This window comes from Thamnophis elegans, chromosome 6 (assembly GCF_009769535.1).
Source record: "Thamnophis elegans isolate rThaEle1 chromosome 6, rThaEle1.pri, whole genome shotgun sequence".
In the NCBI taxonomy this organism is placed as follows: Eukaryota; Metazoa; Chordata; class Lepidosauria; order Squamata; family Colubridae; genus Thamnophis; species Thamnophis elegans.
In genome coordinates, this window is record NC_045546.1 from 60,263,069 (window position 1) to 60,280,719 (window position 17,651).

Below are 17,651 nucleotides of genomic sequence, written 5' to 3' on the forward strand. Positions count from 1 at the left end.
GGCATGAGATCATGACGCCCAGTAGTTGGAATAACTGGACAATCTGCACTGACCTGGATGTGCTGCAAATTCGCACCTTGTCTCTGAGAGTCCTCAGGCGCTCCGGGGACAGGGAAATCTGGCAAGAGTTCGAGTCCAGAATGACGCCCAGGTGCTGTATGCGTGTGGTCGGCTCCAGATGGCTCTTCTTCAGGTTCACCGAAAAGCCATGCTGTTGGAGGGTCCTGATTGTAGTCTGGATGTCTCGCCATGCCTGGCTGGAGGAGTGAATAATGATGTCGTCGAGATAACACTCCAGCCGGATGGGACGGTTCCGGAGGTGAGCCGCTACTACAGCCAGCAGCTTCGTAAACGTCCTGGGCTTGGAGGAAAGTCCGAAAGGAAGCGCACGGTACTGATAATGCTCCCCCTTGAAGAACCTCAGGAACTTCCTGTGATTCACATGTATGGGGACGTGGAGGTAAGCCTCCTTCAGATCTATTGAAGTAAGGAGGTCCCCCGCCTCACGCAATCCAAAATGGAATGGAGGCATTGCATTTTGAACCGCCTGTATGCCAGATGGAGGTTCAGATGCTTCAGGTCCAGGATGGCCCTCCACGCCTTGGGCACCAGAAATAAGATGGAGTAAAACCCCTGTTTTTGCTGCTCCCTGGGCACTGGTTCTATGGCCCTTATTTGTATTAGATGACGAATTTCTGCCTGCATGAGTTCCCTTTTCAGGGGGCTCCTGGGTGAGGGGCAACAGATGAATGTCCGTTGGGGAAATGAAAGGAATTCCAGCCGGAGTCCCGTCCTGACCGTGCTCAATACCCACTTGTCTGTTGTTATCTCCCCCCACTTGTCAGCATAGTATTGTAGCCGACCCCCTATTGGGGGATCCCTTTGGTGGTCACTTCCCACGACGGAAATTCCGGGAGTTGGATCTGCCATGAAAGGGCTTTCAAAAGGAGTGGTGGTGTTGTTGCCTACTCCGCAACCCGAAGGAACCCCTGTCCTGACCTCTATCACCTTGCTGGGAATAGGGTCTGGTATAAGATGAGGAGGTGGAAGGCTGGGCACTGTCCTGCGACCGAAATGGCTGCTTCCGAAAAGAGCCCTTGCAGTTAGACTTTTTGAGAGTAGCAAGTAGGATCTTTCTCTTATCTTTAGTCTCGATAGTGAACTTGTCTAACGCCTCCCCAAACAGGAGACCCTTGAAGGGGGCAGAGGCCAGCTTCCACTTGGCTTTCATCTCCACTTACCAATAACAAAGCCAGAGCAAGAGGTTACGTTGGAAGCCAGCACCCTGGACACAAACTTAGCAGCGTTCAGAGAAGCATCGGTGGAGTATACAACTGTGGTGATGATCTTAGTTAGATTGTGTCTCCACCAAGATCTCCGGGAGGGAGGCTTGGCTCTCAGTTGCCTCAGCCAGAGGAGCGAGGAGCGGATGAAGAACGATGCAGATGTGGATGCCCTAATAGCCCAGGCAGCCGCCTGGTGCGTCTTAAGACACACTTTTCTCTGCTTTTTTGTCTTCTGCCTTGAGACCTTCCAAGAGGTCCGCCGGCAGATTGGAATTAGAGGTCAAGGAGACCACTGGAGCATCCACTTCTGGAAGCTTCAGGGCCTCCTCCATCCTATTCTCAACGGCATACAGGGTCTTGTCCCCCCCCCCCAACTGGGGCTTATCAGGGTCCCAGGCTGAATCCACTGCCTCTGAACTACATCTAAGAAGCGGTCCGGGACCGGAATAGACTCCTGGGCCGAGGGCGGTTCTTTGAACAAGCCCTCTTTATGGTCCTTAGTGGTGGAAGGCTCTGTGGCCGAGCTCTTGGGGGTAGCGCCCAACTCAGGGTCAGCCTTCGCCTTATGAAGGATGGACTTGAAAAGGGAGGGCTTAAAGAGACTGGTGAATGCTGGCTTCAGGAGGAAGGTCCTCATCCTCCGACAACTCAAAGTCCTGTACCTCCCCCTCTTCCAGGGCGGACTCCTCCGTGGCAATAGAGCTGCCAGGTGAGGCTGGATCCTGATCCTCAATCTGCTTGGGGATAGGCCTGGCTTTGGGAGCCATGGCCTTCTTGCTACCCTTCTGTCTTATGCCTTCCACGATCCCTTGGGAGATAGGGTTATTATCTCCCGCATCTTAGCGGTGAGGCCTGACTTCTTGCTCCTTCTGTGAGCCCTGCTGGAAGTCCTCCGGCCTCTGCTGCCTCCAGAATGAGATCCCTACTCAGCGGGAGGAATACCCTGGAAAGGGTCCAGCTGCTCTCTCAGGGAAGAGCTGGGAGAATCGAGATACCCCCCAGAATGCCTCAGGTGATGCGTCTGAAGATACTTCCAATGGATGAAGGAGACCTGCTCTCCTGAGGTGAGACAGGCTCCTTATTTCCCCTCTGGCCTGGGGTTGGCTCGGGGAAGTCCATGCACTCCGGGGATGGTTCTTGTCCCCGTGGCTTGGGCGACCCTGTCCTGTGCTGCTTGGCACTGTCACCCCTGTCACTAGCCCCTGGGGCTCCTGCTGGACCTTTGCTGGAAGGACCCTTGCCCCCTTTTGCCCATTTAGCAGGAGGCTCCACCCTGCTCCGCTTAGCTGAAGGCCCTGACTGTGCTCCCTGGGCCTCAGAACCTCCGTTTGACATGGTGGCTCATTATCGGTGGTTAAACAGAAGGGGTCAATGGGTTGGCACTGGGCCACAAGCACTCGCAGATTCGAGGGAGGAGAGACAATACCCTTCCTCCAGCTGCCCTGCTGCCGGATGGATGCTTCATGCGAGGTAAGGCCTTCTGGCTAACCATGCAAGACCCCGGCCTCCTGGCGGCGATCCGCTGTTTATGGGGCTGCTGCCGTTCGGGAAGAGCGCGCACGCCCGGTTGCGGCCTTGGTGGCCTCCCAACCTGCCGCCACTGACTATCGCCGAAAGTCTGAGGTTCGCGACTCTGCCCCGTGGCCTCCGCTTTGCTCTCTCTCGCCACAGCGCTGCTCGCACACCGCCACACACACTGGTCGACTGGCAGAAAATGGCCATGGCCGTGTGCGCATTCACCCCTTTTCTGGCCAAAGAAGGCACGCGAAGAGCGAGCCAATATGGCCACCGCAACTGTCCAAATGAGAAGGGAGGTGGCCCGGAGGCCGGAGCTCTCCAGCCGCAACCACCTCAATGAAGAGGAGGGTGCCCGCACTTGCCGGAACTCCTCAGAGACTCGGCTCGTGCCACGTGGTTCTGCTAGCAGTGGGGGGTGTGACAAAACTCCGATCTTGTCCGTCCCCCCCCTTGCCGGCCTCCACCGGACGAAGAACTCATGCCTTGCCGTGTTTAAACAGCGCTGGGCAGCCCTCTCACATCCTTGAAGAGGAATAGGAACCAGTCCTAGTCTTTCTCCTGGTGGTCTGAGAATGGTAATTCAAGACCAATATCTATTGAATCTAAGTGGGAAGCCCAGTTTATCTGCCCTAAGGCAAAGGAACTCCCCAAACTAAGTCCTCTTGGGCGGACTGAGTTTTTAAACTGAGATAATAGAGGCAAAGTGGAGGCGTGGTCAAATAAAAAAGATACTCAGTCCTAGAGCAGATACACTGTGTTAACCCATGCTTGGACTCTCCAAGCAGCGCCTAGGAGAACAATACATTCCAAAATCCTACTCCTTCTATTCCCCCCTCCTATTGTCTATACTTAAAGAAACAGCATAATGAAATAAGAGAAAGTGTGGCAGGCCAAAATTCTAAAAGGAATATAAATGCGGGCCTGACAAAAGGGTTACAAAAGAATCTCCAAAAGCCTTGATGTTCATGTGTCCACAGACTGTCGACTTCCGGTGGTGGTGGTGGGGGGGGTTGCCAGTGGGAGCTGGTTCTTAACAGCTCCGGATTCCTGGTTGCGTTAAACTGTCTGAACAGCAATTCATCAGCCGTTTGACAGCTTGTTTACCTTTTCTTCGGGCTTAGGAGATAAGGTGAGCTAATTGTGCTGGGCAACGCGCCAACTAACTCTCTCCGATGGATTCTGGGAGGGGAGGAAGGGCACCCAAAAGCAGAATTGTCTCCGTGCCAAGAACTACTGTTGCTTTTATTAGCAGCACAAAGCAAACCACTCAGCCTCAGCACAAAATTTGATCTACTAAATTCAAGACGAGCATAGCCTATATACGTGAACTTTTAATTGTTTGTATTAATCAGCTTCATTTTTACAAGAATTCGTTCTGATATCTTACTTGTTAAAGACATATACAAAATGGCACCGAGCAGCTTCGTAGTACTGATCGGGCTTTGAATTTCTACAGAGCTTAAAACTTCAAAGAAAAGGAAGTGATTTATTACTAAATTAAACAGCAATTGCTGTACAATCGACCAGCATAGATTTATTAATTGGCTGAAGAAGATTAAAACTTGGAATGGCTTCTAAGCAAAAGGTTCCCCCCCACCAGTTTAAAAGTGCGGGCAGTTCCCCCGCCCCAGCATGAAACTACAGTCATTACTTCCTCCCCCATAGAGCCGTTAACTAAAGACACTTTTCAGAAAGAACTGGCTGAAGCCTTTAGAAATCGTGCAGTTACGATGGAAAGAAAAATTAAGGAGGAGATATCCGTTGCTCATAAAGAACTGTCTGATAAACTTGAGACTCGGGTTCAGAAGATCAGGGATGATATGTTGGGGGTTCTTAATTCGTTATCAGAATATGTTTCCGGAATTGAAAACAGATTAGAAGATCTTAGTGACTCTAATATTAATTTGGTATCGAAAATGAATTTGGTTCAACAAAAAGTTGGAGATGCTGAAAAAGAAATTATTATGTTACAGTATAGACAAATGGAACTTGCATTAAGAATAAGAGGTTTACGTGAAAATAACCAGGAAAATTTGAAACAGATTCTTTCAGAAGCCTTCGATAATCTGATGGGAAGGCCAGGGAGGAATTTTGATTGGCAAATTGAAAAGGTCTATCGTGTTAACTCCTGGCTTGCTAGACAAAAGCAACTTCCAAGGGACATTGTGGTGTACTTTGCTGCAAGAGACATGAGGAATATGATATTGCAAGAGTCTTATAAAAACAAGCTTCAAATTGGGGGTCAGGAAGTGACTGTTTTGAAAGAGATACCATCTCAAATGCTAAGTTCTAGGAAAGACTATGCTTTTTTAGTCGAAGAGCTTAAAAATCATCAGCTACAGTTCAGATGGGATGCACCAGTCGGGTTAGCACTCATTTATCGGGGGCAAAGATACCGTCTTAATTCAGTATGGAAGGCCCGAGACTTTTACCATAATATCTTGAAGGCTGGACACCCCGCCCCACCTGGACCTAGAGAAAGAGAACAAGAAGGACAAGATAGACAGCAAACTACACAACTATCAACAAGGATGGATCATCTTTCTCTCTCAGAAGTACAAGGAGCCAAGGAACAAAGACAAACCCATGTGATTACCAGACGAATGGACCAACAATTAAAAAAGCAACAATCACAACAACACCTGTTACCAGTCAAGATGCTACAGGTACCAGCTTAAAAGCAGTGGGAGGAGCCAGACCAAAGGTTAAATTCCAAGATGTTCAGATGGCTCTAAAAAAGCTTCAGGGAGCCAAAGATGACAACTAAGTAACGTCAATGGATTAAACTCCCCACAGAAAAGAAAGAAAATAAATCACTATCTTAAACAGTTCAAGAATGATATAATTTGTTTGCAAGAAACCCACATTAGATCAACTGATCAAAAATATTGGATTAATACAAGACTTGGACAACACTTTATAGCTTCTGCTTCAGAGAAGAAAAATGGTATAGTTATCTACTTAAGGAAGGATATGAAAGCTGAATTAATCGAAGCAGATCCCCAAGGAAGATATATCGCAATAGATTTGGTATTAGAAGGGAAAAGGACATTGCTACTGGGAATATATGCTCCCAATCAGCAACAAGATGGATTTTATAGAAAGCTTTATGATAAATTAGTACAGTGGGATTATAGGTCCTGCATACTATTGGGTGACTGGAATGGTGTTATGGACACTAAGAAAGATAAGAAGACTTCTCGGCAAAATACTCAAATGCGAGCGAAACTACCTAAGTCCTTTTTCGATATGATGGATGATTTTGAACTGAGAGATATTTGGCAAGAAAGAAATGCAGAAGAATACGATTTTACCTTCTTTTCTGACAGACATCAATCCTTTTTTAGAATTGATTTCATACTAACTACCAATGATTTGCATTCTAGGGTAAAGAAGACAAAGATATGTGCCAGAGTTTTATCAGATCATAACCCAGTTTGGATGGAGTTGGGAGGGATGACGCAAGCAAGAAGGTCTTGGAGATTGAATGAAAAATTTTTTAGACATGAGAAATACATTAATGAATGTAAAAAATTGTTAACAGAATACTTTTTTTTAATATGAATAAGGGTACATCTATTGAGTTGTAAGCCGCCCTGAGTCCCCCCAGGGAAAAGGGCGGCCTATAAATAAATTTTCAAATACTCAAAAAATACTCAAATGGAAATTGTATGGGATGCAAGTAAAGCGTATATGAGAGGAGCTTTGATAAATCTAAATAGATTACATAGACGCAAACAGGGGGAAAAGCGAACAGAACTGGAAGATGAAATTAGGAAGAAAGAGCAAGAGTTAACTTTAAAACCAGGAGATAAAGAAATTAAAGAAGCAATTACCTTATTAAAAGACCAATTTAATATGCTGATCTCAGACCAGGTAGCCACTAGTCTGTTATATGCAAAACATAACACTTTCTGCAATGCAAATAAATCTGGTAGATGGTTAGCATATCTGATTAGGAAAAAACAAAAATCTCGTAACGTAGCCAAATTACACTTCAGATAATCTTGCAAATGAACTGTAGCAGGGTGGGTTGCTCCCAGTTTAGCCTGGATTGGGCGAACCTGTAGTGGCAGCAGTGGGCTCCGCCCACCGCCTGGATGTTTCTGCGCAGAAGCGAGTGAACCAGTAGTAAAAATAATGGAAATCCACCACTGAACTGTAGAATCAGATCAGTGGTGACTAAAGCATAACCCTTAGCCTGGGGCCAACTCTAGGTTAAGACTAAGAAGACATAGGTCTACAGGCACCAAATTAAAAAACAGTAAAAAGACAAAAAGAAATAAAGGCACTCTTGAGCGTCTAGTAATTTCCCAGTGTAATAGTATGAAATGTCGGAGAAAAGAAAAGAAAGGTCTGGGGTTGAAAAATAAGTGTTAAATCTTAAAATCCTGAAGAAAAAGTGTGTGTTACAGAGTGTGTTTTGGAAATTTCTGAGAAAATTGTAAGATGAGCCAAACCAGGAGGCGCCTGCTATGAACTTTATTGTAATTCTTTCTTAAAAGCTGCAGTGCCGAGTTGGGAGTGCCTTCTGATCATGCGTGTGTGTGCGTGTGTGTCTCTGTGCTAGTTAAGAGCGCACCTTCCAGGACTTCCTTTGCGAGTGTGGGTGGAGAGGGGAGAGGGAGGGAGAGAGAGGGAGGGAGGGAGGGAGGGAGGGAGGGAGGGAGGGAGGGAGGGAGAGAGAGAGAGAGAGAGAGAGAGAGAGAGAGAGAGAGAGAGAGAGAGAGAGAGAGAGAGAGAGAGAAAACCAGGTCACAACACTTTGCTAAGGCACCAAAGTATCCAGGCCTGACCCTCACATCAGCACTATGTTTTGCAATCAGGACCTAACATAAGCTACAGCTTATATAATCAAACTGATTTGAGAATTATAGAGTAAAACTTTTGGAGTGTAATTGTCTTCTATCATTAGCAGTCATTTTATGCAAAATGTACACATAGTTTTCAATATTTTGAGGCATTTTAGGCTTGCTTTATAAAATTGCCCTGCAAGTACCAACAAATGTTTGCAGTGTCCAAGAGGCTGGCTGTGATTAGAAAGACAAGAGATGGAGTTGCCTTTCACTGACGTTATAGTGAAGTAACAAAGTCTCTTTAAGATTCATCTCTGCTCACCTGTTGATATTGGGTGCCAGGTGAATGGGGGTACAATGGAGCATCTTCTGGTGGAGAAGATTCATGCTCATCAGGAGCATCTGGATCATCTGGCTCCTAGAAATTAAAAAATTGGCAAAGTATTTTATCTGTTTCTTTTTTTATTTAAAAATGATTATTTTCCTATACATTTGTTAAGTTTACACAGTACAGATATTTAACTCATAGATCTAATAATTTTTAAATTACCAAATATAGAACAAAGTCATTCCATTTTTGTGCATGCATCACTCTCAAAGGGAATTTTATATGTACAGTATATCACAGAAGTGAGTACACCCCCTCACATTTTGTAAATATTCAAGTGTATCTTTTCATGTGACAACCCTGAAGAAATGACACTTGGCTACAATGTAAAATAGTGAGTATACAGCTTGTATAACAGTGTAAATGTGCTGTCCCCTCAAAATAGCGCAACGCACAGCCATTAATGTCTTAACTGCTGGCAACAAAAGTGAGTACATCCCTAAGTGATAATGTCCAAATGGGGCCGAAAATGTAAATATTTTGTGTGGCCACCATTATTTTCCGGCACTGCCTTAACCCTCTTGGGCATAGAGGTCATCAGAGCTTCACAGGTTTCCACTGGAGTCCTCTTCCACTCTTACATGATGATGTCACAGAGCTGGTGGATGTTAGAGATCTTGCGCACCTCCACCTTCCGTTTCAGGATGTCCCGTACATGCTCAATAGGGTTTAGGTCTGTAGATATGCTTGGCCAGTCCACCACCTTTACCCTCAGTTTCTTTAGCAAGGCAATGATCATTTTGGAGGTGTGTTTGGGTTCGTTATCCTGTTGGAATACTGCCTGTGGCTCAGTCTCTGAAGGGAGAGGATCATGCTCTGTTTCAGAATGTTACAGTACATGTTGGCATTCATGGTTCTCTCAATGAACTGTAGCTCCCCAGTGCCTGCAACTCTCATGTAGCCCCAGACCACGACATTCTCTCCACCATACCTGACTGTAGACAAGACACACTTCTCTTTGTACCTCTCACCTGGTTGCCGCCGCACACGCTTCACACCATCTGAATCAAATAAGTTTATCTTAGTCTCACTGGACCACAGGACGTGGTTCCAAAAATCTATGTCCTTAGTCTGCTTATTTGCAGCAAAATGTTTGCGGGCTTTCTTTAGAAGAGGCTTCCTTCTGGGATGGCAGCCCTGCAGACCAATTTGATGCAGTGTGCAGCATATGGTCTGGGCACTGACAGGCTGACCCCTCCCCACTGCCCCCTTCAACCTCTGCAGCAATGCTGGCCACACTCATACATCTATTTCCCAAAGCCAACTCTAGATATGATGCTGAGCACGGGCACTCAACTTATTTGGTCGACCATGATGAGGCTTCTTCTGAGTGGAACCTGTCCTATTAAACCGCTGTATGGTCTTGGCCACTGTGTTGCAGCTCAGTTTCAGGGTCTTGGCAATCTTCTTATAGCCTATGCCAGGCATGTCCAAAGTCCAGCCCGGGGGCCAATTGTGGCCCGTTTTCAAATTTTGAGCAGCCTGCAGCCTCTTCTCCCCACCGGCTCAGCCTGTCACTCATCCCCGCCATCTGGCGTTTTTTCCTTCACCCCACATTAATGTTAATGGTTCAAAGAATATCAGGCTGAATAGTCGGACCCACACATTTTCACCTCACTAAATCTGGCCCTCCTTGCAAAAAGTTAGGACATCCCTGGTCTAGGCCATCTTTATGTAGAGCAGCAATTCATTTTTTTCAGATCCTCAGAGAGTTCATTGCCATGAGGTGCCATGTTGAACTTCCAGTGACCAATATGAGAGAGTGATAACACCAAATTTAACACACCTGCTCCCCCTTCACACCTGAGACCTTGTAACACTAATGAGTCACATGACACCAGGGAGGGAAAATGGCTACTTGGGTACCATTTGAACATTATCGCTTAGGGGTGTACTCACTTTTGTTGCTGTGATATACTGTAAGTACTTAACATCTTGGTATATTAATATCTGCAACCCACTTGCCACTAATCAATGACCCATAGAAACATCATTCTACTAGTGTTATGTGTTTGTCATCTACATTTTCTTCATTGTGAGGTGCTATACTGTACAACAGAGTGCTCCTAATAAAGGAGAAAATAGAAAATACTGCATATGGCTCTGTTCCACTGGAATTACGCCTGTTTGACTATGCTGACTTTTGCCCTATTGTCTATTCTAGCAAGAATACACAATACTCAATTATTTTAGTGAGCTTCAAAAACTAGATATAATTCAATATTTATTGATTACTAATAAGTCAAAAAATGTTTGCTAAATGGATTATTCTCACATTGACTATGCATATGAGGCACTGGAATAACAAAGGGTCAGGTCAGAACTTTTAATAGTTGCTGAATTAGATTTTTTAGTCCAATGCACTGATTTTGGCTCTCAGTTTATGTTTTAAATAAGTTTGTGATACAGAACCACTCTATGGTTAATTGAGTTTTTATTATGAAAAGAAAATAATCATGAATATGAAAACTGGGCTTGATAATAACTGAAAATTACTGATTTACACAAATGTCACAAGCTCTCCCATATCTTTTCTTCTTCTATTGCATGCTCAACATGTTTGATATTATGATTTATAGAAGTTCAAAACTTTAAACTCTACTATGGCTTAATATGTAGTATGGAGAAATTTTGATAAAATCAAAGAAATAAAAAATCTGCAAATTTAGAGAACATTTAGTGAATCTCCTTTTTATGTAGGATTTTTTCCTCAATATGTTGTACCAAGGGAAAATAGCATCTTGGTATAATGTACTCTTTAATATTAATATTTTATATCCAATTTTAACATGAAAATCATCAGCTCTTTTTCAAGATTTAACCCAATTAAAATAACTTCATTACTGCATGAAGAAACTATAAATTTCTGGTTTTAAAAGCTCATATTAAAGTGTTATATCAAAATATCAATCCATATATCTATTATATAAGTTGTAATTCTCTTAAGAATTTTGTGATAGATTATCTGGGTACCAATGAATTTCAAAATCACATTAGATTTCTCACCTCTTCGGGGCACAGTTCACAAGCCTTTGCAAGAGTCATTCTTGCACTGTGAGATCTTTCCAGAAAGTAACCATTTGATGTTTCATTACTCTGTACTGGTGGAGACCAGTTATTGTATGTATACTGTGGGTTGCCTGTGTAAGGCCTACGTTCTAGCTCATCTCCAAGCCACTCTACTGCCCAGGTCCACTTTCTCTTCAAATCTCCATTACTCTGTAGAGATAAAATGAAGTCATTCCATATTTGAAGAATTATTCCAATTCTTCCATTCTATTCAGCTTTTAATATAATGTATTGCTTCTTGCTCACGACTGAAAATTAAAGAAATACTAAAAAGGGTCTTTCTATAGAGGCAGGATTTCACTCAATATTAATTTGATTTACCTATCATATTTTTTGGAGTATAAGAAGCACCTTTTTACCCCCCAAAAGAGGGTGAAAATCTGGGTGCATCTTATACTCCAAATGTAGCCCTGCCACCTGATCCGCATGTTGGGTTTTCGGGTGGTTCCAGGCAGCGGGGATCCTCACTTCCACATAGAGTCTGATTCTCGAAGCAGCCCAGGGAATTGCATTGAAAGCCTTTTGAAGGCCCCCTCAGTATCTGCTAAGTGCTTGCCGCTCCTCTGACACCTGCTGAGCCTCCTCCCACCGCAGATGCACCTTCTCTTTTCCCCTGGCCAGATCTGTCACCTGAAACGTGAGGATCATGGAGGAAAGAGCTTTCAGGTGGCAGCGCCTTCCGCACACACTGTTTTTGGAATCAGGGAGGGGATCCGCCGCCTGAAAATGCTTTCCTCCACGATCCTCAGCGGTGTCAGAAGGGTGGCAAGGGAGTTGAGCCTTCTCCACTCGCAACGTCATCGCCCTAAGGGCATTGCTGGCAGCCGCTTCTCGCAGCTCAGGAGGCTCAGCTCAGAAGTTCAAAGGAGGCTTTGAATCAAGCTTGATTGTACCCCATTCCATGTTTTTAACTTCCCGATCTAGTGTCCAGAGAAATCTAGCGTCTCCGAGGCATCTCTCATTTGCAGGAAGAGGAGGAGGGTGGCATGTACAAAAGTCTCTGAGTAACTGGAAAAGAAAACCGCACTTGGAACCTGCCGAAAACCGTCACCAGAAAAGCACGGCTTTTGTATTATGGTGCCCTCCTCCTGCAAATGAGAGGTGCCTCAGGGACGCTAGATTTCTCTGGACGCTAGATCAGGAAGTTAAAAACATGGAATGGGGTACAATCAAGCTTGATTCAAAGGCTTTGGCTTTGGAACGTTGCACTGCCACCCAGAAATGCTTTTACAGTGATCTCTGCAGAGCCCACTTCACCTGCCCCTTCTCAGGCAGTTCCAGACAGCAGAGATTGCAGTCACAGCATTTTGGGGTGGCAGCGAAGCGATCTCAGGAGCTCGACTGTATCTCATTCTAGGTTTTTAACTTCCCAATCTAGCGACCATAGAAAAGCCTTTGTGGAGAGGAGACTTCCTCTTCTCTTCCTCACCCCCACCTCCAATCTGCCTGGATCTGTCATACAGCAAAGAGATATGGTAGCTGGGAGCCTGGCACCTGCTTTTGCACCGAGACTAAGGAAGTGGGGTTGCGAAGAGGACTGTGAACAAACCAGGTTTTTCAAGGAGGCAGCCTTGCCAGATTGTATTCTTTGGGCTTCCCTTTTGCCTCTCAGGCACAACCACAAGAAGCCATTAATCCAAGTGGAAGGGATCCCCACCCCTCCTCGCCCAATTGGCCGTTCCCGGTCGATCGCAGCAGTGGCAGTTTGGCAGCCCCCACATGTCTTTCTCTCCTCACTGAAGAGAAGAAGCGAGCCGACTGCCGCTCCTTAGGCCAAGCAGTTCTGTGTGTGCTGGTCAGAGGAAAAAAATAAAGTTCAGAGAGATATGTTCAGTCCTCTCCTGCCGTGGGGAGGGGGTAGAGAAAAGTGGATTTAAGATCGATAAAAGACTTACTCTTTAGGATGATCGACCCCCCACACATCGTGTATTTGCCCGCCCCAGCCCCCTGCAGAGTGCTCCAGGGGACCGGGGAGGGCAAAAAGTTGTTTTTTTGTTTTGTTTACCTCTTGGTGTGTCTTATACTCGGGTGTGTTTTATACTTCAAAAAATACGGTAGTTTATTCTGTTGAGAATTCAGTTGTGACCAAAAAAGGCTCCATCAATCCATGTTTTTTTCTTTCAATGAGCATCACACAAACAATATTGAAACAATTACCTGTAAAATTTGATACGCCACAGGACAGTTGCTGAAGAGAGCCACCATACATTTTATACACTGGTAAGCCCTTTTTTGATAATGGTTCTTGGATCGTTGAATGGTATCAAACAACCCATCACGATCATCTGGAATTCCTTTAAGTGCATTGTGAATCCTTAGGAAACCCAAACAAATCAAAAGATCAGAATTTCCCAAAGGCTAAAAATCTATATAACTGTTCCTGTTATAAAAAGGTAGTTTTATTACTTTTCAACTTGTCCTCTGGAATAGACCCAGTTATTTCACAATGAAAGAACTGATATTCAGCAAAGGCAAATTTATGCTAATTTCTAACATTTTTTTCATTACTACTCTGAGCTACAAAAGAAGGAAGGATTCATTAAAACCACCTTTCCTCACTTTTCTTGGATTTGTTTTAAAAAATAGCAAGCAGCTTTGTAATTTAACATAGATGAGTATCACTTTAATATTAGCAGAAACTTCTGTTATATAATAAATAAAAGGGAACACAGAATATCTTGGAAGATAATTGCAGAGGACCAACTTAAGAAGCAACAAAAATCATAATTCATGTACCTTTAATATCTGAAACTGTAACTAATATTGATAGAATATCCACTTATCTATATTCATTAAGACATCTAAATAGCAGAATATTAAATACCTATTATATAAATGCCATTGTGCTGAAACTATTAAAATGAGAAGATGGAGCAATATATCTTCTATCTATCTAGATTTAATGATATGTTAAAGGGTTGAGCTAATTCTATCCTACTACTTTTAACTACTCTTTTGTATATTCTTTATTACACTGTGTGCACAATTATTAGGCAAGTTAGTATTTGTGATCACAGGTGCATCAAACGTTTTGTTGCAAATAGTCAACAGGGTCACAAGAAACGTCTTGAGGAAAATAGACGCACATTAACTGTCAAAGATTGGAGAAGAATCAAATGTGAAGCTACCAGGAATCCATTATCCTCCAGTGCTGTCATATTCCAGAACTGCAACATACCTGGTGTGCCCAAAAGTACAAGGTGTTCAGTGCTCAGAGACATGGCCAAGCTAAGGAAGGCTGAAACCCAACCACCACTGAACAAGACACATAAGTTGAAATGGCAAGACTGGGCTACAAAATATCTGAAGACAAGATTTTTCAAAGGTTTTATGGATTGATAAGATGAGAGTGACTTGATGGACTAGAAGGATGGGCCCGTGGCTGGATCAGTAACAGGCCCAGAGCTCCACTTTGACTCAGGCGCTCGCAAGATGGATGTGGGGTACTGGTATGGGCTTGCATTATTAATGATGAGCTAGTTGGACCTTTTCGAGTTGAAGATGAACTCAAAATCAACTCTCAAATCTACTGCCAGTTTTTAAAAGACACTTTCTTCAAGCAGTGGTACAGGAAAAAGTCTGCATCTTTCAAGACCACCATGTTTTTTATGCAGGACAATGCTCCATTGCATGCATCAAAGTACTCCACTGTGTGGCTAGCCAGTAAATGCCTTAAAGATGAAAGAATAATGACATGCCCCCCTTCCTCACCTGACCTAAACCCTATTGAGAACATGTGGGCCTTTCTTAAATGGGACATTTACGGTGAAGGAAAACATTACACCTTTCTGAACAGTGTCTGAGAGGCTGTGGTTACTGCTGCACAAAAAGTTGATCGTCAACAGATCAAGAAACTGACATACTCTGTGAATGGAAGGCTTATGACTGTTTTTGAAAAGAAGGGTGGCTATATTGATCACTGATTTTTTGTTTGGAAATGTCAGAAATGTTTATCTGTACATTTTGAGTTGTTTTTTTTATTATTTTCACCTTAGATGCAAATAAACAAGTGAGATGGACAAATGTTCGTTTTCCATTTAGTTGCATAATAATTCTGCAGACTAATAGTTGTCCAATAATTGTCCACACAGTGTATATTAGCAATGCTATATTTTCAGTTTCACTTTGACATATCTTTAGTTACTATATTTTACCAATAAAATATTTAAATGTTAGGAAGAATAAAGAGATTTTGTCTTAGAAATATAATTATCCATTACATCCACCCCCAGTACAAATGCATACATAAATTTCAAATCTGTCATTCTGACTTTGAATAAATCCCATCCAATTATTAACTGATCCTTTTTCTGGGGCAATAGGGTACCCCTTGTCACCTGAATATCTCTTGCTCAAATAGATAATTTACATTGTTATAGAAATAGAATTTGCCTTTGTTAGGCAAGTTAATAATTAGTTTTAGGCTTCTAGTAGATTTTCAAACAGAAGAAAAGACCAAGAATCTCAAATGCTAACCTGTGAGTCTGCCAAGAATCCTCAATTAGTAAGATTTGGAGAAGTAGATCCAAATAAGGTCGAAGTTCATATGTGTAAGAATAAGCAACCTTGAAAGGAAAATATTTACATACAACTTCTGATAATTCAAACGTATTATCACAAATAATATGTATCATGAATTAGTATTATGAACTTTTTTGGGTCATAACAAACTATTGGGAAAATGTTTTAAATAAGATTTTATAATTGCATGATTAATTACTCTTCATGTACATATGCCTCTGAGTCTAGGTATGTATATGTCCATATGCAATTGTGTGTGTGTGTGTGTGTGTGTGTGTGTGTGTGTGTGTAAAAATCATTGAATTCTAGGAACATTCTTTATTAAAATAAAAATATTAAAAATACACAAGTATTTTCCAATGTTTTATACTTCTCCACTAGATTAGTTCACGTTCAATTCACAAATCAATTATCCTAAATTTGGGGAAGTCTATTTTTCTTTCTCCTATTCATATTCTAGTTCTACTAATACATGATTATGGTTTCTGATTTTTGAAAGCATAAAATAAAATATAGATGAGTCAACTTGTGAATATACTGTACTACGATACCAAACCAAGAACTGCAGCAACATTGCAGCTAACTATGGTTTTTGTTTTTTGATGTGATGTGCCAGTGCCTAGAGGCTGTTAGGGTCTGGATGGGGGTTAACAAGCTTGTACTCAACCCAGATAAGACCGAGTGGCTGGTGTGTTTCCCTCCTACTAATTGGCCAAGTTTTCCATCTCTCAGGCTGGGGGGTCAAACAGTACGCCCCTCAGACAGGGTCCGCAATTTGGGAGTCCTGGACCCACAGCTGACTTTCGAACACCACTTGTCGGCTGTGACCAGGGGGGCATTTGCCCAGGTTCGCCTGGTGCACCAATTGAGTCCCTACCTGAACCGGGAGGCCCTCACAACAGTCACTCGTGCCCTTGTGACCTCTAGACTGGACTACTGCAACGTGCTCTACATGGGGCAGCCCTTGAAGAGCATTCGGAGACTTCAGTTTGTCCAGAGTGCAGCCGCGCGAGCGATCGTGGGTGCACCTCGGTTCACCCACGTAACACCTATCCTCTGCGAGCTGCACTGGCTGCCTATTGGTCTTCGGATATGCTTCAAGGCGCTAGTCGTCACTTATAAAGCCCTTCATGGTGTTGGACCTGGGTACTTGAGAGACCGCCTGCTGCCAATTACCTCCAATAGACCGATTAGATCCCACAGATTAGGCCTCCTCCGAATTCCATCCGCCGGCCAATGCCGGCTGGCGACTACCCGGAGGAGAGCCTTCTCTGTGGCTACTCCGACCCTCTGGAACGAGCTCCCCGTGGAGATTCGAACCCTCACCACCCTCCAGGCCTTCCGCAAAGCCCTTAAAACCTGGCTGTTCCGAAAGGCCTGGGGCTAAAGAGCTTTTGCCCCCCCCTCGAATGGTATGGTTGTTGTGTGCTTTTAAATTGTGTATTGTTTTGTTTGTCTTTTTATCCCTTATCTGTATCCCCTTCCCTGACTTGGATTGTGAGCCGCCCTGAGTCCCCTCCGGGGAAAAGGGCGGCATATAAGTGCAATAAATTCAATTCAATTCAATTCAGTTGTTTTGACAGTACAGTGAAACTTTGATTTAAATGACTGACTGCGAAGGGAAGGTCTCCATTATTTACAAATGTGCATTATATATAGTTTCATTATTACAGCAATTTAGCTCATGTGCATGAAGACACCATAATGAAAGTTATATCATTTTAATGCATGACATTTATGTCATAATTTCATTATACAAATTAAGTAAACCACTGTGGAAATATGGTCTATCTTCGTGATGGCAAACCTGTGGTACATGAAGCCATATTTGCCGGCACAGCAGCCCTCAGCTCCGGCTGATTTTCAGCCTTCCGGAGGGCCGGGGGAGGCCATTTTCGCTCTACCCAGGCTTCAGGAAAGTCTCTGGACCTTCAGAGGGTGAAAAACAGACCCAATGGCCCAACCGGAAGTTAGGGAATGAACTTCTGGTTGGGCCATTGGGCTGTTTTTCGCCCTCCCCCTTCTGTGACGGCTGGAGGAGGTGGGAGTGAGAGGCACCGTTTTACGGTGGTT

General features: G+C 43.8%; 1 protein-coding gene across 2 annotated transcripts in view; it reads right to left on the reverse strand.

Moving 5' to 3' along the window:
* The window catches only part of USP9X (ubiquitin specific peptidase 9 X-linked), a 192,375-nt gene that overhangs the window by 7,877 nt on the left and 166,847 nt on the right, over positions 1-17,651 (reverse strand). For both annotated transcript variants that reach the window (XM_032219596.1, XM_032219595.1), the window contains exons 42-45: positions 15,534-15,622; positions 13,215-13,371; positions 10,995-11,207; positions 7,923-8,018 (exon numbers count right to left, since the gene is read on the reverse strand). In XM_032219596.1, the coding sequence (XP_032075487.1) occupies positions 7,923-8,018; positions 10,995-11,207; positions 13,215-13,371; positions 15,534-15,622 (555 nt within the window). The remainder of the gene's footprint in view (positions 1-7,922; positions 8,019-10,994; positions 11,208-13,214; positions 13,372-15,533; positions 15,623-17,651) is intronic.